This window comes from Erigeron canadensis, chromosome 3 (assembly GCF_010389155.1).
Source record: "Erigeron canadensis isolate Cc75 chromosome 3, C_canadensis_v1, whole genome shotgun sequence".
NCBI classification, from domain to species: Eukaryota; Viridiplantae; Streptophyta; class Magnoliopsida; order Asterales; family Asteraceae; genus Erigeron; species Erigeron canadensis.
The window spans coordinates 26,396,649-26,418,934 of record NC_057763.1 but is presented as its reverse complement, the minus strand read 5'-3'; the positions used below and the strand labels follow the sequence as shown (position 1 = coordinate 26,418,934).

Sequence of the window (22,286 nt, the reverse complement as noted above, 5' to 3'; positions counted from 1 at the left end):
CCAAGGGCATAATGTTTGGTTGACGTCTCGGTAAAAGGCACTTCCCGAGAGACGCCGACTTTCTTCGTCGTGACCTAAAATGCTTAATGATGCTAACAAAGTTTCATGTGTGAGGTATTTACAATGAATTGAACTTTTAGAGGCATTTACAAGCATAATCATGATATAGACCCTTAAAAACTATCATGAAATCAAGGGAGAAGCTTTTTTGAGCATAAAAACCACCACCAAGGTAGTCTAGCTAGATTCCTCACTAGAGGCCTGATATTCAAACATCACTGAGTTAACATCTTAAGGATGGTCATGAAAAAGGTTTGGAAATGGTCATGGAAATAACCCGGTTAGATTGCTCACATGCGAGTCAAAGGGAGTATCCAAAAATGAAAAAACCTCATTCATTCACACGTGTTTATTATAGGCATAAAACTTTGTCCGAATGAATAAAACTGAAAGTCACAAAAGAACCCCTTATACAAAACGAAGGGACAAAACCTGTATTGCTCAACTACTGAGTGAACCATATATTATAAATCAAATCTTATTTCTGTATAACACAAAAGTTCAAAAAAAAATTCCCAATACTATAAGTAGTAATATATTTGATTTATCATAGTCAAATTGAAGAAATTTAATGCCTAGTCTGCTTTTTTTAAGAGATTTGTTGTTAACAAAATTTTGTGGTTTTTTTTTTCACTTTTCTTGATTTTAGTTTCTTTGATGCTCATTTGCGACCCTGCTCCACTATCATATTTGCTTGCTACCGGAACCATACTCCCCTATTACTTTTCCTCCTTTCCTGCTTACTATTGATCTTCTATCTACTATCAAACTAATCTTTATTATTGGTGCCATGAGAATTGAGAAGTACATGAATATAATACTACAGTAAGGTATTCTATTTGGATTACATCGTTTATACGACATTAATTTCTAATTTCATGCATACAGATTATTAATAATAACATGAGTGACCAGCAGCTGAAAGTAACATATATAATAGCTTTTATAATATATCAAAAGTGACCAATTACAAATATTCTTATAAGTTAACACAAATTTCAAATTTAATGATACAAGGAGTGACCAACTTCTGAACCATTATACTTGGTTTTGTTGCAAACATAGGTTTTCTTTGACCTAAAACACTAGGTACAACAGTTGAACAAATTGATCACTCAATTCACTGCAATATAAATTCACCTTTTCTACCAAATAACTCATTGTAGAAGAGAAAACAAGGTTACAGATATAGCTATAATCCAGTTTATGACTCCATTAAACTCTTTAAGATGGTAAAACAGAGCCTTTTCCCTACGTATCTTTGTATATAGTGTCACTATGTATATAATCCATCATAATTTGGAATACAACATTTACTTCTCGACATCAAAGCAATCGGTATATTAATCCAAATTGCAAAAATGGCAAAAAGCCAAGAGAAATTTGTACCTGCAGACACTACAATCAATCTGAATAAACTCTGATTCTACGGCTAGGATCCAGAGGCCAAATTGAAGCAAAATAAAACTGTTTCGGAAATTTTAGTTATGGTTCAGAGGCCAATTTGAAAGTGCGAAAGAATTTCTGGTGATTGCGGAAGATGATTGTGATGCAGATGAGGAATCACTATTTCTTGAAGTTTTAGATGCAGTTTCTGGAATAGATGAGAAATTTATAAGGCCATAACCCGAATCTGTTGCAGATGTAAGGTCGTTGGTTTTTGAAATTTTGGGACAAGTGTGTTTTCCCAAGTAAGTGATTTCAAAGATAGACGGGTCATCACTAGATCTTTGAACTTGTTTAGTTGCACAACAACCGTGTGTGTTTCTATACGTGCATCTGTAGTATTCTCTGCAAATTTTAACTGTAGAGTGAATAGGCTGTCAAATTTGAAATGTGAAAAACATGGGTTAATTGCACAATGGGTTAAGCACAGGAGGGTAGACATTACAAAAAAATGTTTAGCTCAATCACGCTACTTTTTTTTCCATTACAATTATTCGACTCTTAAAACTTGTTTATATTACTCCTTCAAGATATACATGTTAAACTGGATGATAAAATTGAACAATTTCGTAAAGTACAGGGATCTTATAATGCTTTGACACAACAGTGGGGGTATGTAGATAGACAAGTATTATAAACTGTAGTAACACTTGATCAATGTTCATGGAATACAAGTGGCTTACTATAAATCTTGAAAGTAGAATAATACAATTGAAATTTTAGTAAAGTAAAGCGACCCTCTAGTGCTTTTACCCGTTGCCATGGTTGCAAATATCGGCCGATATATCGGCTTTCAACTGATACGAAATATGGGTTATCGGTTGAACTTATCGTTTTGGTCAAATGTCGGTCAATATCGGTCAAAATAAAGTTGACTTTAAAAAAAAAAAACACGGGTTAAAACCAAAAATAGGGTTTTTGACTTTAAGATTAAAAGGTATGTAAAATTTGCTTCGTAACATAGCAATTAAGATTGAAAGGTATGTAAACTTATGTCAAATTGTATATATTGTTAGTATATATAGAGAGAAAAGTGAGTATGAGGTTGTTATGCACCCAACTTGGGTGAAAAACCCCTCACATACCAATATTTTAATATTTTGAATAAAGGTTTGGCCAGTTGGCCCCCATGATTTTTATGGTTTAAAAAAAGGGTATGTGAGGGGTTTTTCACCAAACTTAGGTGCCTAACAGCCTCATATTATATATATATATATATATATATATATATATATATATATTGTAGATAAATTCCTTTACAAATTAGGGTATCCGATATATCCCCGATATATCGCATATCGGGGGTCGGCCGATACGATACCGAAAGCGATATTTACAACCTTGCCCGTTGCATAAATAGGTAATCGATTGTGGTCCATAAAATTCCTCTTTAAGGTATCTAACAATGTTGCCATAAATGAGACTTTTCGATCCTTATTTTTTTTATAAAAAAAAAGTCGATGTAAAGTCATTTCAACCTTTAAGTAAACAGTTTGTCACCATCTAGTCAAAAAGGTCAACAAGGTCATGGGTACCGACATGTCATCTGACATATTAATCTTTTCAATTTGGCACCTTATACATATTACCTTAAACTGTGTGGGTTTTAATAGAAAGGGTTTTTTCTGGGCAGAAACATGGTTTCCTGAAATGAAATTGAAATTGGATCCAACTTGGTTAACTCTTTATTCTAATAACCATTAAAAGGTAAAAGAGAAACCTGGGGTATTTTGCATTGAGAATTTCCTTTTGGCCGTACTTCCTCCACATATAACCATCATTTGGGGGCACTTCTAGACCTATCTCCAGACTCACTTTCACTTGCTGCTTCCACTTAACAATGCTATTACTGCTACTCTTTCTGCATAACACCAATAACTGATTATACATACCCGCTTTATTGGTAATGTTGTCTTGTATGTTAGTATAAACAAGTAATGTGCGGGTTCTAGTGTGTCAAAAGGGGTATGTTACTGGTTAAAACAGGTTGGGTCCTAACACTTTCTGTCAAAACTTTTATAAACTAATTATCAATAATTTTTGTGTCAAATGTGATTACAAACATATATTGTTGTGATAATAATCAAGTTTTCTTATACAATGTTGAGTAAATAACCCAAATAGTCCATGTGGTTCTTCAAATTTTCAAGAATCCTCCCTCAAGATACAAATTGCACTGTCCGTCACAGTGTTGCTATTATTTCCCAAACTCGTCCCCGGGCTGTTACATTTAGCAGAAAGCTGTTGAATATCTAAAAATGACCATTGTACCCTTCTCTACGGTGCACTTTTAGTCCCTAAGGTTTGTTATTAGTTTCTGTTATGGTCTCCCTATAGAAAAGGTACAATGGTGATTTTCAATATTTTACAGCTTTTCGCCATACCTAACGACCCCAGGCATGAATTCGGGAAAAAAGTAATAGTATCAGAAGGATGGTGAGTCGGTCTGTGTAATTAATTCTAGAATCAGACGATTTGTGAAGAACTACAAGAACAATTTGTGTAATTCATTGTAATAAGGATTTATGCATTAACCAATGATCCGTTCCATGTTAAGCTATTTTTTCCAACCATTCACCCACCAGGGATTATACACAACCAAAACTAACACATTCTAAGATAAGTAGTTCAAATCACCACCTTGACATGTCCTAACAAAATAAACATAGTCCGAAGACTATGCATATCATAGCTGGAAAAGCCTACTGGTTCACGTTAGACCACCTCAGGCCCATCATCAAAATTTACACGCACATATATGTACAATTGAGACTTACTTTTTCCTAGAGCCATCTTTTTGATTTGAATTTTTGGTATCAGAATCATCATTACGTGAACTGTCATTAAACGATCGTGAATCTTCTGACCTTCTAATTTCCGTCCCAGCATAATGTGACAGAGCCTCATCATCAGAATGTTGGGTGTTGTCTTCGGTTTCATTAGAAGAAGCGGGCAAATTGAGATCTATCAGGAACCTTTTACATTGGTCAGTACCTTTGGCTAACTTGTGATACAGGCAATTACTCTCTATGTGATTATTGCCTGATGAGTTCAGATTCATTTGGAAATCTGCAGCAGTAAAAAAATAAACTATTAATTCTTCTATGATGGCTTAAGTGGAAATTAGAACTTTTTTATGTGTAACTTAGAAAATCAACAAACAGAAATATATAGACATTCAATATGCATGATTGAACCTCCTAAAACACCTTCTAATGAATTATAATGTATTACCTTCCATGATAAAGACTCCATTTACTGTGTAACTATATTTTAATCATGCTCTTGTTTATCTTTCCATTCACCGAGTATCACTGAACACTTTTGAAATGTTGTCCTCTTACATTGAACAACACAGACAATTCTTTTTGTGAACATCATTTCCTTTCGGTTTCTGAACATGATGCTATATGTTCCACGTATTATTGTAACTTAAATGCAAATTATAGAATGTGATATGTATCCATCAATGTGGTAGAGTCACTTAAATTGATCAGTTACTAGAAATAAAGTCAATTAAATTAATCATTTGCCGGAAGTAGGAGAGCTAATCATGGGACAATTTTTACCTTATTTGTTTTGTAGTACCGGAGAGAGAGGAAGAAGGGGTCTATGTTTTATTTTATGAAATTAGGGTTCTTACCTTTAAATTAAAGATCAGGCCTATCTTGAACTTGACTTTTTATGTAATGATGACCTCATAATCAACGGAATCAATTATCTGGTTCTAGCATTGGTTTCATTTCCGGAAAATGAAGCTAAGATGGTTCAGACCCGGAATAGTCATATCAAAAGGGGAGATTCAAGACTTGATCTGATTGCCGTTCAGTTAGTAGAAATTGCAGCAAGATTAGATGCTATTTTTGCAACAATGAAGGACAATGTTAAAGCAACCAAGTCTATGCAACACCCCTTCGGTGCACCAATCAAGAGTTGGTCAAAGATCCTGTGACCACAGCCCTAATATTGACAATATCACGTCAAAGAGTTGGCTACCAAATTAACTTCTGCCTGACCTGATTTCATGGACAATGAAAATAAAAAAATGGTATGAACATGGTGGATGGATAGATCTAGACATGTTGAAAATGGGAAAAGGAGAGTATTGGTCCGATAGAGTGTAAGCTAGCCCACTTGCAAATACAAAAGGGGCTATTTATTGGTCCGATATTAATCTCAACTCGACCCCATTTGTTAAGGCTCATAATGTCGGAAAGCATACTACTCGAATATTATCGAAGGCACAGATCTCAATAACCATGGAATGGCTTATTGCTTGGAGCACTAATTACTTTCTTTCCGACTTGAGGACAAGTCGTCTAACGAGCGGTGAAGAACTGATGTGTATCCATAGATCTGGTCAACTAGGGTCAATTATACCAATTGGTTACTAGAAATAAAGTCAATTAAATTAGCCAGTTACCAGAAATGGAGGAGCTAATTATGAAACTGTTTTTACCTTATTTGTTTTTTATAGTACTGTAGAGAGGAGGAGAATCGTTGATTTTTTATTTATAAAAAATAGGGTTATTACCTTCAACTTAGTGATCACCCCTATCTCAAATTTGGCTATTTATGTAATCGTACCCTCAGTAGTCAAAGGTTTCAATTTTCGGGTCATGTGATTGCCACTGTATGGAGCCTATCCTCCTTAATTTCCACCGAGCCAACATATATTGAGGACTCATCATTATTTGCCCTAATTTGATCGGATAATTGGTGGATTATGTTCACTGAAGAACAGGGGTTGACCGGAGAAGACAACTGGAATCGGAAGCACCGCCGGGCGGTGGTTCTGATACCAAAATGTTAGATAAAATATATTGAGAGAGAAGAAATGATTGGGTGTAAATCAAATTCCGGATACGGATTTCTCTTTCGTCATTTCTTCCAAATCGCATCCCAGACGAGGTCATGACTTAGGTATTATGTTTTCTATCAGCTGATCTAGAAGTCTTCATCTTCTAAAGCTTCCCTCCAGTGTTGTAGTCTGGTAATTATCACACCCGTCGTTTTCGAGACTAGTGCGATATCCATGAAACGCTCTCATGCATCCCTCGTGTCAGCTTTTTGAAATTCGAAGTAAATAGGTATGGGCTAAAGGATGAACCCTGGTGTAAACCTACTTTTACTGGAAATACTTAGTGTTTCCCACTGGGGTTTGTACACAAGTCTTTACCCTTTCATATATGGGACTCCTTTATCATCTTGGGTACTCCAAATCAGCTCCCGTGGAACATAATCATATGTTTTGTCCAGGTCTAAGAAAGCAACTGACAAGCAGTAACTAACTGCATCACATGTAAACTGCAAATAAAAGTGATTGCCTACTAATTTCTACTTGAACTCAAACCACTACCTAAGCCTAAGATTTCTCGCCAAAGGGAACTTTCCTAGCTTATTGAGGTGGCTCATTCATCACTCACCAATAGGTTATGTGTTATTGTCTTGGTGTGTGTAGATATTGGCCTATCTAAAATAAAATAAATAACCCTAAATTTATTCAAAACAGTCGCTTTCCTTCACTGTTGTATATCTAAAGCATAGATAACTGGTTATGCAAGGAGAACTTTGCATATATATTCACAAGATTTTTCTCATATACTATCGTAGCTTCATTGGTTCCATAGGAATCCTCAAAAAAAAAAATACGTTTGCGTTTCCCAATATGACGGATACTCTCCTTACAAGACTCCTAAGTCACCATAAGCTCGGCAATACCTACACCTTGTCCTTGGTTCGGGGCATGTAGACCATTGATCATTGCCATTTATCAACATTTTGCAAAACAACTTAGAGTTTACCAATAAAGATACACCGTTTGCCTATTAGGCTAGCATCTCAAGTAACCTTTCATCATAAGCACATTAAAAATCATAAATTCAAGCTCCCGTACACTCCGCGGTAAACACACTCTTAATCTAAAACTCGATTCGATGTCATGAACACGCTACGAATAACAACTCGACTACCAACGCATAACCTAAACCTAAAAAAATTCCTCAAAGCTGTAGCACTCATTAATTATTACACATCTAAAAATATAAATACACACACACACACACACACATATATATACACATATGATTAACATTTAAACATAGATATTATTTGTGTTAACTAATATTTCAGTTAATCGAAATCGAGCTAAACAAGTATTAAAGTTTAAACAGCTAATAAGTCACACTATATATGAAAAAGAATAATGAAACAAATAATTTAAATGTTGTCACCTTTCGCCGACTGAAGTTTAAATCGCCGGAAAATGATAAGAGTGGCGGTGAAGTAATCGGATTCCGGTGAGTTTGAATTTGATAGATTCAGTCAGAAAGAGGAAATGAGAAACAGAGATCCGGTGCGGCTGATCGAAAGAAGAGGTTTTCAATTTTGTTTTGTTTTTTCTTTTCTTTATATTTTATTATTATAAAATATTTTGTATTTTTGTCGAGCTGCTAAAATAATACTAGTACTAGTATCATCTTCTCTTATATCATGTTTGACTTTTTAACACACCCACTATTGTTGACAATGCATCACATCGAAGTACTATTTAGTATTATAATTACTCGTATATTTTTTATTTTGATTTGATTATATTAAATGTCTATTTAATGTTTCAACTCAATTCTTCTTCTTTTTTAACTTGTTTGAATTCAACTTATTATTATTCTTTATGGGATTTATTAAATTCAATTTTAAAACTGAATAAAATAGTTTTATATCTATGTATCTATCGAATTAATAAAACAGTAATTATCCAAGCATTCTAAGACATCCTCCTTATTATAAAGCTACCTTAGATATTGTCACATAGGATTTATGTGGCATCTCCATATTTTTTTTACAATATATTTTTTTATATTTTCATTTATTTATATTGCCACATAGGATTTATCTTAGGTGGCATCCTCATATTTTTTTTACAATATATTTATTTATATTTTCATTTATTTATCTATACTATACTATATTATAAAAAAAATAGTCCTTTTTACTTTTGGTAATGTTGAAAATATGTAATATTTTCACTTGGCACCCCTTAAAAATACTTTCACACACACTACCTCCTTAACATTAATGATTAAATTACACTATCAATCCTTTATGTTTTAAAATATGTCCATTAACCTTTTACAACAATTATATACACAACTCAACGTCGCTCCATGACCAACCGTTGCCCAACCATCACACCGTCACCGTCATGACTACCGCTGCATTGCACGGGTACCGTGCTAGTATTTATAAAAAATATTAAATATATTTCTTGATTATTTTTCCAAAAATACACACATTACTTGTGGTAAATATATTGTTTATTTCTAAAAAAATATTTTTCCAAAAATACACACGTTACTTGTGGTAAATATATTGTTTATTTCTAAAAAAATATTTTTCCAAAAATACACACGTTACTTGTAGTAAATATATTGTTTATTTCTATACAAATATGCTTCCTAATGCCCATCGACACAATTATATAAAATTCTTAGGTTTTCTCTTTAATTTTGTTCTTCACCACTTTCAATATGCAAGTTAAACGATTTGTTATATTTCATGTGTTCTATTGCATGTCTTATTTATGTTTCTTAATTTATTAGTTATGGCACAACTTAATTACAATAAGATTTATTTTTTCTTTGCTTTATCGTTATTGTTACTCAACTACAATACTTTTTTTCTTAGATTTTGGGTGACCATTTTTAATGGCAAATCTCATGATGGTTGTTAATCAAAGGTGTTAGTGAAAAATCTTTCGTTTTTGTAAATAAAATTTTTGGTTTCAATTAATAATTAACAACATAAATAATAAATAGACTGAGTTATATATACTATTAAAGTAGAAAAACAATTTGTTAATAATTGTTAGCGTATATATATAGTTTTAGCCAACACTTAATTGAACTATATCTTTAAACAACTGCGTATCGCGCGGGGTAAAAGACCTAGTTTATTATAAATTTAAAGGTAGACTCTTAATATAAAAGTGACAATGCCGACATCTCAATGCATTTCCTCAACAGTTTTAATATGATCAGAGCAGTACTATGAAACTAGGCGGTCGTTTTAGGCCCCTAAGTTTTCGAGGCCTCAATATTTTGTATATTCGACTTAATGTTTGGATTTTGGACTAACTACGATATATAATTTGTATTATAGTAACGCCCTTATTACTAGTAGTTTATAATAAAAATCGAGTTACTTTTTTTTTTCTTTTCTCTTTTATTCTAATTTATATGGTAATGAACTAGGCCTCAAAAATTGATACTGTTTGAGACCTCAAAAAACCTTAAGCCGCCACTGAATATGATTTAGCTTAAACTGTAAGTGAAATCAATTTAACAAGTGAATGCATTTGAGTTTTACTTTTTATAGCATAGAATTTATAGTATCGAATGTATAGCCTAATCTTGCTTCATTTGAAAATTGAAACGGAATAGGGTCTCAACCTTTGATGATGAGGTGTCTCGAAAGTTATTCAATAATCTGTCGTTATAAAATGATATATTAATTTATATCGTATTTTTTTAATTAGATATATAATTTATCTGTATATATAATTTGCTTTGCGCTCAAGTTTTATTTCTCTTTTTATTTTAAGCGATCATCATATATTAAAAGTTATTACCTTTTCTAAGGCTGATGCCTTATGTAGCACCGAAACGGATACAGCAAAGGGGTACAGGAACGATACGGAAACGGGAAACGGTAAAACTAAAAAATTTAGGATACGGGTACGGCAAAGATACGGCGATTAAAATATAAAAAATTAAAAATATGTTTGATTTATATGGAGAGAGACTTGAGACTTGAGAGATTAAGTATAATTATATATGCATAATTTTATAATATATGTTTGATGGTGACTGGTGATCACAAATTAAATTTTTACTAATCAATTTTGAAATAGCAAAAGCCTGATGTGATCTCAATTGTATATTTAGTTGCTTTGTGTTTGGGGTATGCATAGTCACAAGATGAAAGTCGTTTTTGGAATACAATAAACTCATTGAAACCCTAATATTAATTAGATACGGTATTAAAACTTCATAAAAACGTTTCGGTAAATACGGAAACTTCAAGGAAACGTTTCGTACGAGTTTCCGTTCCCATGGAGTTTCCGAAACGGGTACGGCTACCTGTTTGGAGTTTCGGTGCATCATAGCTAGTGCCACATTTATTCTCGAGCTACGGTCTCCTGTTCTAGGCATTTTTATTAGCACATTTCGTTATAAGAACTCTTATTTTCACGATCAGTCTCCGTGAAGATGTGAGAATTTTTTTTATTTTTAGGAGCCCAATTACTTTTTGTATGTGTATATGTATATATAACTTTTGACCACATAGATAGGCATATATATATATATATATATATACACACTCCTTTATAAAACAAACTATCATCTCCCTTCCTTAATTTTAAGAACCTGAAATAACACATTTATCCTCCATCTGAATACATCTTTATTTTTATTTTATATATTGTGACTAAAATACCCTTAAAAAATCAACCTCTATCTCTCCCTCACGCGGAAACACATAGCAAAAAACCTAACTCAAAATTCGCCCCCCTTCTACCCCCTTTCATATCCCACGCAACAATTCATCATATCTCCGACCGCAATGAAATTACATCTACGTTAATATTAACCACACCATCACCGCCGCTATTACCGTCGCTGCATTGCACGGACACCAGTCTAGTATATATATAAGCAAAAGTGAATATGAGGTTGACCTCTATTTAAGCTTAGTTAAGGAACTTTTCATGTATAAATATTTTAATATTTGTTAAAAAGTAAATAAATAATTTGAGTTTTATAATTTTTATTGAATAAAAAATTAAGATATGAATGGTTTTTTATCTAAGCTTAATTGATAAAATATACTCGTATATAGTAGTGAGAGTTGAAAATTTGGTAAGGTTATTAGTGTTATTGTTAAAGTAAAATTATGAAAAATTCTAAAAGTTAAAAATGATATAAAATTAATGTACGTAACAGTCTAAAACCGTCGTTGGCTAGGCCTAAAAATGATAATCTAATGGCCATTTGACTAGTCAAAGTTGATGACAATTGACATGGATCGCATGTGACATTTAGCATCTCACATGGCTTGTTTAATAAATTACTAAGCTCTGTTGCTAATACGTAATATAAGACAAATTTGGAGCCGAGGAGCAAAGCAGTAGATAACTCCCGATGACAAGTTGTTAAATTATAGATCAACAGTGTATGTATATTTATGTAAATAGAAGGGTACCTATACGATACGGAGGTGTAATTAGGCAGTGGTGGTGGCGGTGACGGGTCATGATAGCGTGCTTAGTGCGGTAGTGGCGGTGAAGATGTAATGACAGCGGCGACAACGGCGGTGACGATTGGTGGCGGCGGCGGTGCGGCGGCCGACGGTGATGATGGACGGTGATGGTGTTGAATTGTTGATGTGTGTGTATTTTAAGAATAATTAAAAAGTGCTTTATTTACTTGAAATGGAGGCTAGTTTGTTTTGATAGGGAGTATAAAATATGGATATTAGAAGTGTAGAACAAATTAGATAATAATGGATAGACAAAGTATTTTTAGTTTTTACAATGGTTTATTAGGAATGTTCGTCACATATGTCAATTGCATTGTTGATCATTTGAATTATCTTATTCTAATCAAGTAGCCTACTAAAATGTATCTTCAAGTTTTCTTCGAATTACTTTAACTGGTAGGCGATTACATTGGATCATAGATCGATCAACAGTTTTGATGTTGCGTATCATCGATCATGACCTTGGAATTGTGACTAAGGCGATTCATCTTGCTTATAGAAAATCAGCAACAATGCAAGATGTATACTAATGTTATTATTTATCAAGCTAAGGTTTTAGCCCAACAATATGGAATACTACATTTATTCATCCAAGTTACCCATATTTTGATTCGCCAAACATAGTTTAGAACAACTTGTTAGGGGGAGGGAGTGATCACCCCTCTTCCCCTAACACTAACCAATAAAATTTTGTCATCTTATTTTACTCCATTCTTTCTCTATCTTCCTCAAATCACTGGCGCCACTTTCCCCCATCTTCCCCCCATCTCCACCTCATCATTTCTTTTTCATTTATTTTTAATACTATTTCATTTCTTTTTCATTTATTTTTAATACTATATAATTTTAAAAACTATATAAAATAACAATATTAATCATTCATAAAACATCACATTTTATTAAAAATATTAAAAACACATTACAACATACTAAAAAAAACGACTTGCATAAAAAATAAACATTACGACATACTTAAAAATTAAAACATTACGACATACTAAAAAAAACAAACTACTCATTAAAATATGGCAAATCTTGAGCCGCGACATGCCCGTGAGGTCGAATCGAAGACGGTGATGGACATCCTCATCTTGTATCTCATCGTATACATCACCGTTATAAACTGCTTCACCGGCGGATCCATGATATGAACCGGTGATATTACCCTACCATCGCGCTTTATGATCATGTTATGCAAATACACACCGCATTAACATATTGACCAATTTTCTCTTTGGTCATAGGTCGGAGAGGTCGAATGAGAATCTTTCATTTTTCTTTGAGCACACCGAATGTGCGCTCCACATCTTTTCTTGTTGCCTCTTGTAACCTCTTGAATTTCTTTTCTTTTGGGTCGGTAGGATACAGGTATTCTTTAACTAAGGTCGCCCACTTGTTGTAGATTCCATCGGTAAGATGGTAGCCGCGTTTATAATCCCGTCCATTCACAGAAAATGAACTATCTGGAGCCGTTCCTAGTATCTCTTGAAGATAAAAATCGGATTGATTTAAAACATTGAGATCGTTGTTCGACCCCAACGCTCCAAAAAAGGCATGCCAAATCCACAAATCCTGTGACGCCGTAATCTCAATCATAATAGTAGGCACACCATAGTCACCTCTTGTATATTGCCCTCTCAACCTTCTAGGACAATTCCTCCATTTGATGTGGGTACAATCAATGTTACCAAGAATGCCGGGAATGTGGTGCTTAGCCTCATGGGCCTCGAATATGCGTGCAACATCGTGTTGAGTCGGCCTACGTAGGTACTCTCGGTCGTACAACTTAATGATGACATCACAAAAATGATCAAGAGCTTCACGTGAAGTTCTTGTGGACATGCATAAGTACTCGTCATACTCATCGGGTGCATTGCCGGTTGCGAGTTGTCTTACGAACGACGTGATCTTTTGTGTCGCCAAGAAACTTCTCTTGCCTCGATCAAGCGTCGTATCCTTCTTGAAAATATGGGAAGTTTGCTTCAATGTCGTCTACTATAGATAAAAACATACTTTTATCCATATGAAACTTGCGAAAAAAATAAGCTTCGTCATACTTTGGTTCTTCAACAAACCAATCGTTCATTAGAGTTTGAAGACCAATATCACGCCGACGATCTAAACTTTGACGGGGTCGGAATTCACTAGAGCTTGCGGTGTCTTGAAGATATTTGTATGCTTTAAGCAAAAATTGCAAAGAACTACCCGTGGATTCGTCGGAAGAAGAAGGATAATTTAAATATTCCGACGAAGAAGAATCGGATGACATGTTTTTTTTATATAAAAGGGATAGAGTTTTGGTATATAAATTGAAAGAAAGAGGAGAGAAAATTGAGAAGAATGGTGTTTTGTTGTATAAAAATGGTGAAGTGGTGTTGGTTTTATAGAGTAAAAGATAAAATAAAATAAAATATTTTTAAAGTAAATGTCGTGAGACCCGTTGGTGGGGGGCCCACGACTTTGACCACCAATCACGACCTCTCTTTTTCTCCTTTCTCCCTTTCTCTTTCTTCCTTCCCCCCATCGGGGTTCTTCCCCCATTTTCTTTCTCTCTCTCCTGCGGTGAACCGCTGGCGGCAATGTGCCCGCGCGACCCCGCAACCCCGCTCCTCCTTCCCCGCGACCACTCCCTCCCCCCTTAGTTTAGAACCAAGTTATGAGATACGAACAAGTTATTTCTTAAATCTTAAACGATTTTAACATAAGAACAGTAACAAATAATGAATGTATATTTTTTAATGATTAAACTTTGCTTTATGTCGTGTTTTAATCAATTTAAATTTCTTTTTGGTTTTTTCAACCGTCAAATTAAATAGTTAAAATATTAGATATGATGTAGCCTTTTATTTTAACTTTTAAATTTGATCGTTGAAATAAAAGAAAAAGATTTATGTTCATTAAAGCACGACATAAAGAAAAGTTTAATCATTTAAAGTATATATATATATATAGTTTGAATGGCAATATTTTGTAAGAAATATTAATTACTTGTTACGGTTCCTATGTAAGAAATCGTTTAAGTGAGACGGTTAAAAAGAAGTTAGAGTAGTTAAAATAAAAATAGCAAGATTTTAGTTATGTCGACAACAATCAAGTGCCTACGGGAACTTGTTCTTAGCATTACTGATCATCGATTTTCATAACTAAAACCGAACATAGGATATTATTGCTTGGGCCTGTCACTGCCTGTGTATATATGAATTTTTTTGTATGATATTCTACACTACGTGAGATTTGATGCATGCTAGATTGAAGTATGATATACAAAACAATAGTTTTAACTTTTAAAAAAGATTTTTATATCAAAATTTATTGGGTTTGGAATAGAAATTTTATGAGACTTACGAGAATAAGTTAAATGACTTTAAAATATTAAAAATGGTCGTACTTAAAAATCGTATACAACATTTACATGGACATAAACCAAATGACAGAAGTGGCTCAACAGTAATTTTGGCCCTCAAAATTTCAAGGCTTCAATATTTTGTATATTAGATTTAATGTTTGGATTTTAGACTAATACCAATGTATAATTTGCATTGCAGTAACATCCTCTTGATTTTTGTATCTACATGTGCATCTTTTTTTTATTACTAGCTAGTAAAATAAGAAAAGTCGAGCTACTTTTATTTTTACTTTAATTTAAATTTATATGGTAATGAACTATGCCCCCAAAATTGAATTCGTTTGAGGCCTCCAAAAACTTTAAGCCGCCACTGCCAAATGATGTAAAACTTTAAGCTCCAATATGTATATACACGAGTGTACACAGATGTATGTGTTTTCCCTAAACTTTTGTTAAAAGTATTCTGAATTAATATTCTGGAAATTGAAGTTCTACCGTTGAATAAAGGGTTGATTATTTCGGAGTGTAAGTAACTTTGCAACTTTTCATATTGTGTGTATTCATCAAAAATTTTGAACATTGTATTTAAGTATCTCGTTAATTTGAACGCTTAACGTAAAAATGTATGTGTGTCAACCACATGAGCTGCCCACGTAGAAGTTTTTTAATTAATCAACGTTAAAATTTTACATTAAGTGTTCAACTTAGCGAGATACATACATACAATGTACAAAATTTTTTATACTTACATATAATAGGAAAAGTTGCAAAGTTACTTACACTCTGAAATAATAAACCCTTGAATAAAAGTATAATTATTTACATTTGTCTTCGCATGATTGGGTATTGTTATTATAAAAGTACAGTTTAGTAGCTTTTACTTGAAGACACGATTTTCATTTTGGTTTGTTATGTCGTGATTAAACTACGTATGGGCCAAACTTAAAATTCAGCCAAATTACCAATCACTATTAGACTATTAGTCATGTCGAGATGACTGAGCCTGGCGCTAGTCCATAGCCCAATTGATGATGTGAAGCAAGTTGATTAGCCTGGTCACATATTTATAGGGGTTGGGTTAGAGGTGCAAGAAAAAAACCGATTGACCGAACCGATTTGTAACCGTATATATATATGTATATATATATAAATTATATTATATACATACAGTGATATATTACCGGAAAAATCGCACCATCATATGATTTTGTAAGCTTTCAATATATCTATAATATATAGATTAATGTTTCTTTCAACCGATCCAACATCAATTTTTGGTTGTTTTTGATATTTGGGATGATGAATTTTGTTTTGTGTTTAGAAAGTGATGTTTATTTGGAATGGGTTTTTTTGGAATATGGGTTCGTCGCTCAAGCTTGTCGGATATGATTGTTTTTCCCTGTTATTCAACACTTTCTCAATATTATAATGGGCGGTTAAAAAAACCGAATAGGTTAACCGGTATAGGATAACCAATTATTATTAATCGAAATCGGTTAGATAGGTTTCAGTTTTAAAACTTAGAAACCGGTTATTAACTGATACAAGTTAACCGTAACCGGTTATTATTGTTTCAAAAAATAACCGAAACCGATTTTTAAAATTAATAACTGAAATCGGTTAACCGCTTCTTGCACCTATATGTTGGGTATTGTAAAACAAGTATTAAAGTAAAATAAATAAGATAAGATATTGACCCTTAGATCATGGTTAAACTAATGCACGACAATTCACGGAGCAATTGATGTACGATGTTTTTCATGATGCACGGTGATTATCACTAAAGAAAAATCTATTGTTTTATTTGTTTTACTTTAATAGTTGTTTTATTTTACCTAAAACTCATATTTATAATCTGATTTTTTTTAGACTTTTACATGATTATCAATTTATCATCTAACAATATAAACTGATCTCGTGTAGTTGAATGGTGTTTCTACATTAGATACTTCTAGTGAAGCAAGTAAATCGTGTCGGGGCACAAACATTGAAAGACATCATCTTAATCTTATCTTAATTTTAATCTTAATCTTATCTTAATATATATTATAAAACAGTTAAACTAGTGATCAAATCACTCAATTTCATCAAATTGACTCTCGCTTATATCATCATTTAGATTAACTATTAATTAAAAATCTTAATAATCATTATCAAAATATATTATTATATTAGTATTTATATTAGTTTGTAAAAAAAGTCTCATCAATTTACATTTTTTTGTTTTTCATCAATAATTTACATTTTTTAACCCTGAATACTTAATATTTATATTTAACCATCAACTTGAGGAGATTTTTAAACTTTTTTTAAAAAGTTACAAAAAGTATTTATATTTAATTTTTTAAATTTATAATTGTCACTCAAATCAATAGTCTAATAGTTATCAAATAACATAAAAACAATCCTAATTTTTATCTAATTATCACATGACATGTGATTGAAAATAAATCTATTCGTGTTATGGGTCTGCATCATGATCAAATACATATACTTGAATGTCAAGTACAAGATCACAAGTATGTTTATATTTTAATTCTTAATTGTCTTTCATAATAATATTACATTATGAATACAACTGGTTTTAAAAAATTCTATAATAGAAAAATTATTGTAGCATGTGTGTTGTAGAATGACCCCGACAAACAATTTCATCAATATGTCTGATGTGTCATATTTTATACACATTTCCCACGGATTATTTAGTTGATTTTGAATGGTTCTCGAGTCGCTTTGTATACATTTGGTGCATTTATAGTATTTGTTAGTGTTTCAGAATATTAACAGGTACTTGAAGATAATTCTAGAGAAAACGATATTGTGATGAGACTTTGACCAGAATGCTACATATTGGACGCGGCTAGACGGAGCATCATACTACAAAGCTTACGATGTACCAAATATATTATGGTGGCAGTAGTGTTCGTGAATTGCAAAAAGAATTGGGGAGTAGATTTATTGTTCGTGTGTGTGTGATGGGGCGCAGGAGACAAAGAAGCCTAAGAAGGCTTTATGCCTTTCGTGACAACAGCCCAATGTGGCAGCCCACTTGATGGTCCAAAGTATAAAGCCCAAGAGAAGAAACAAAGTGAGCAGCCCGTCCTTTTTGGTCCTTGGGCGGTCGAACGCAGCAAACAAGAGGGAAGCAAGTAACATATATATTTATTATTAGGAGGTCAACAGAATAGAGAGGGAAGCAAGTAGGTCAAATTAAAAAGGTGCTGGAAGGTGGAGTTCGTGATTATAGCCGCAAGTTTAACAAAGGATTATTCCTTTGTTTTGGAATTTGAGCTGCAGCATAGTCATCCGCCAAATTTTCGTTCAATCCTCTTTTCTTTATTATTAGTTTTAGTTGTTTAATAACAAGATTATATTATTATACAATTTTTATTATAGATTTTATTTATTTAATAATTGTTAGTTTTATTTATTTTGCTATAAATAGCTAAATTCTTTATCACCGGTCTTGATGGAATGATACAATATGTAGGATTACACAATTTATTAATTCAAAGTTGATTTCAATTATCGTTGTGTCGCGATCTTGATGATTTAATTTCTTACTAATTATTATTTTGATATTGGTGGCATATGTATTCTTCGTTAGTGGTACTAGTTGAACACGTATGTGATTTTCTATTAATTGTTTGTCTATAAACAGTTATCACTAATTCATGGTATGATAGTGAATGTCATTTAATAAAAGGAGTTATTTTGTCAACGTGTTGTGTAACGGTTGGTGGTACCACGTTATCTTCACATAGGTACAATTGTTAATTTGATAGTCAAACAAACTAATTGGTTAGGGAAATTGTTTTAAGCGTTTGTGGTACTAGCTTTTACAAAGGAACCGATTAATTAGGTGATTTAAATGATTTTACAAACGTTGGTGGTACCAATTTGTGTCTTTGTTTTGTCACGATTATCTTTATCAACTTGATTTGAATTTGAACTTCATTAATGTGCAATCCAAACATGTTGTTGAGCGAAGTCAAGACGGGTGACTTTTAAATCTCTTTTGTCATAAAATCAAAAATTCTCTTTCTTGCGATTAATCCTATGGGATTACTAACTATTTTCAATAACTTTTGCAATGTGATAACTTGGCCATAAAAACTCCCCTTTTTTCTTGAATCGCTTTATTATAACAACTGCTTACAAAGTCCTTGTGATCGACCTCGGACTTACTGGTTTACTATATAGCATACGATCGGGTATACTGCCCGCAAGTGTGTTGTAGTCAGTTTTTTAGTAAATCGTGTTTATAAATTTTATTACTCGATTTAACACATCAAGTTTTTGGCACCGTTGCCGGGGACTTTTGTTTAAATAGTTGTTTGATTTTGTAGTTCGACTTTTTCTCACATTTACTCGTCCCTCTGTTCGTTCGGCTTCCTCGGATGAGTCCACACCGTTGGGTGGGACTCGTCCCTGGTTTGTTCGCGGGTCTTATCCGGCGAGCTCGTTCCTGCAAGGACGAGTGTTAATCGCGTTTTTTTTCCTTTTTCTTTCCCATATATATATTTATAAATATGTGTGTGTATTTAACTGTGAATCGTTCTTGGGTGGTTTTTAAATTTTCCGGCGGTCGGAAAAATGGAGTAGCGGCAACAGGAAGTTCGATGTAGAAGACGACATGACATTTTTATTTTTCTTTGTCTTTTATGTATCAAATTATTATCATTTTTCAAATTCTACCCTATGCTTTTGTTTATTATGCATTTTTGGTATTATTATTATTATATTATTATTACTATTATTATTATTATTATTATTATTATTAAATAGTTAAAAGTGTAAAGTTAGGATAAAAGGGTAAAATTAAATAATTGGTGGATCTAAGACTAGTCCTTGAGGAATGAGTGCATTGGGTTTGTTTTGGGTGGATTAGTCTTTAGAGTGTTTTTTACAGATGTGGCGATGATAGAGATTAGTCCTTGAGGGATGAGTCTTACCCATTGGGTAGCCTCTTAGAAAATCTAACCATCAATATCTCTAGATGTATAGCTTTTTAATAATTTTAATTGTTTCGAGATCTGATTATTAATAACTTGTCAAAAAAATATTAATATTTTTTAATTGATAAAGCGAAACATAAAGAAAGAAAAAAAATGATGTTAGTTCAAGTGTTGAAATACTAGTTCTTGCCAATTTTATTTTATTATTTTTCAAATTGGACCTTAGAACACCCCCAATGTATCAATACTGGGCCCGTATTTGACTTCGAATACGGTCCGTGGTAGAGGGCGTATTGGAGGGGTCCGTGGTGGTGAATACGGAGGAAGCAAGTGAAGTTTTTTTTTTTAATTCTCTGAAATATGTATATATATATATATATGTGTGTGTGTGTGTGTGTGTGAATGTGTGTTTTTGTGTGTGTATGTCTGAATCTGGCATGTGTATTTTTTTTCCCCCGATTAGCAACCTGTGTGTGTTTGTGTGGTGTGAGAAAGATGATGACATTTTGTCATCTAGTATTACTTCTTTTTTTTTACATTTCATCTAGTATTAAATAATTTTCCAAAATCTACCTCATAGTTTCATATATTATTTTCTTTCTAAAATAAACAAGTTTTCAATTTTTTTTATTATTATTATCATTGTTTTATTATTATTATTTCTAAAATATATTTGTAGTTTTATTTAATTAAAAGTGTAAAAATAAATATGTTAGAGTGTATTGGAATGTATTGGATGTATTGGGTATTGGGTGTGAATTTGGGAAAATGTATTGGAAAGAGGTTTTTCTGATGTGGCGCTGATGTGGCAGTGTATTGGTTAGTATTGGAGTTAATCATTAAGGGTACTCTTATATTGATCTAGGATTTAATTCCTAGTTCAATGACCTCTCAGTCTCACATTTTTATAAATACGAGGCAAAATATCTGCGCGTTGCGGCGGTGAGATGCTGGGAGTGATAGGTCATAAAGTATGATAGATCATAAGAGGCGATAAGTCATAGAGTGTGATAGCCAAATGCCTTAGCTGCCCGGGCTCCGCACTAGTGAAACGCCTCAACTCAATTTAATCCCAAAGATATGAACATAAAAGAAAAGAAACGCAAATTAGATAAATTATACTTAGAAAAATACGGCCAATTTTCGCCAAAATTCAAAGTTCTCAAATTTGAAAAATGACAAATTAAACCTTCTTAGAATGTTAATATAAGTCTATTGTATGAGTTTCAGGTCCCGGAAAGATCAAACGAAGCCTCGGTAAAAAAAGTGTAAAAATCACAGAGGAGCACGGCTCTTGTGTCTTGCAGAGGCCGTCCACAAGAGTCGTCCTCTGCACAAAGGCCGTCCTCTTCAGGTTTCGTACTTTTGACACATTGAACAACTTTCGACCCCTTTTTCTCAAAACCGAGCTTCCGACAACTGATTAGCAACTTAGTTTTGACATAAATCAACTAACACTACATTTCCAAAAGTCTCCATACCATCCATTTATACAAACCAAGTTTCTACAAGTAAACGGGTCATCTTACCCATTTTGACACAATTCTCGCCCAAAGTGCAACTTTACATCTTTTCTAAAAAGCTTTACACCTGATCTTTTACATAATATAACAAAATATGACCATCAACCCAAAATGTACCAAGAGCCAAAAGGAGAGGGATAACTAAGCCTCTAAACCCAAAAGCTTGTCATTCATTCATGAATGACCTAAATACCTTCAAATCTTGCAAATCTTTACTTCAACCACTTCAAGCTCTAAATCAAAACTTTCAAATCAACAATCCTAGTTCCCTCTTCCGGAACTACCTATAAAAAGGGTAAACAACTAAAAAGTAAGCAAAGGCTTAGTGAATATACTTGCATACATCTATGGATACAAAGGAGGGCAAAGTACAAGGACTTTCACATGTAACCTATGGCATCGTCATGTCACATTTACATATTCACCTTGCACACTAACAACACATATATGGATCCATATAAGCTAAACAATCATAACAAATCATATCTATCGGGATTCTTAGGCCCGGAGGTTCTTAGGCCTCATGTTACATCAACTATCGGGATTCTTAGGCCCGGAGGTTCTTAGCCTCATAAACAATGCCCCACATGGGCTTAACGCCGAACCAATTACCATGCTTGGAACATTCACATC

The 22,286-nt window shown here is 33.2% G+C and overlaps 2 protein-coding genes across 3 annotated transcripts; both read right to left on the bottom strand.

Annotated features, from left to right (window-relative positions):
• Positions 1 to 979: 979 nt before the first annotated feature.
• LOC122592540 (probable WRKY transcription factor 53) lies at positions 980 to 7,958 on the bottom strand. Of its 2 annotated transcripts, none has more exons than XM_043764793.1 (4): positions 7,740 to 7,958; positions 4,374 to 4,575; positions 3,227 to 3,367; positions 980 to 1,851 (listed from the first exon to the last, which is right to left on the bottom strand). In XM_043764793.1, the coding sequence occupies exons 2-4, from the start codon at positions 4,565 to 4,567 to the stop codon at positions 1,542 to 1,544; spliced, it is 645 nt and encodes a 214-aa protein (XP_043620728.1). In that variant the 5' UTR covers positions 4,568 to 4,575; positions 7,740 to 7,958; the 3' UTR covers positions 980 to 1,541. The 2 variants fall into 2 exon arrangements, with proteins under 2 accessions (XP_043620728.1, XP_043620727.1); XM_043764792.1 differs by having other exon boundaries at positions 4,284 to 4,575; positions 7,740 to 7,957.
• A 5,137-nt stretch (positions 7,959 to 13,095) lies between these two features.
• Positions 13,096 to 13,668, bottom strand: LOC122591778. The gene has a single exon (XM_043764019.1). It carries the CDS (start codon positions 13,666 to 13,668, stop codon positions 13,096 to 13,098), a length of 573 nt encoding a protein of 190 aa, XP_043619954.1.
• Between the last annotated feature and the right edge of the window lie 8,618 nt (positions 13,669 to 22,286).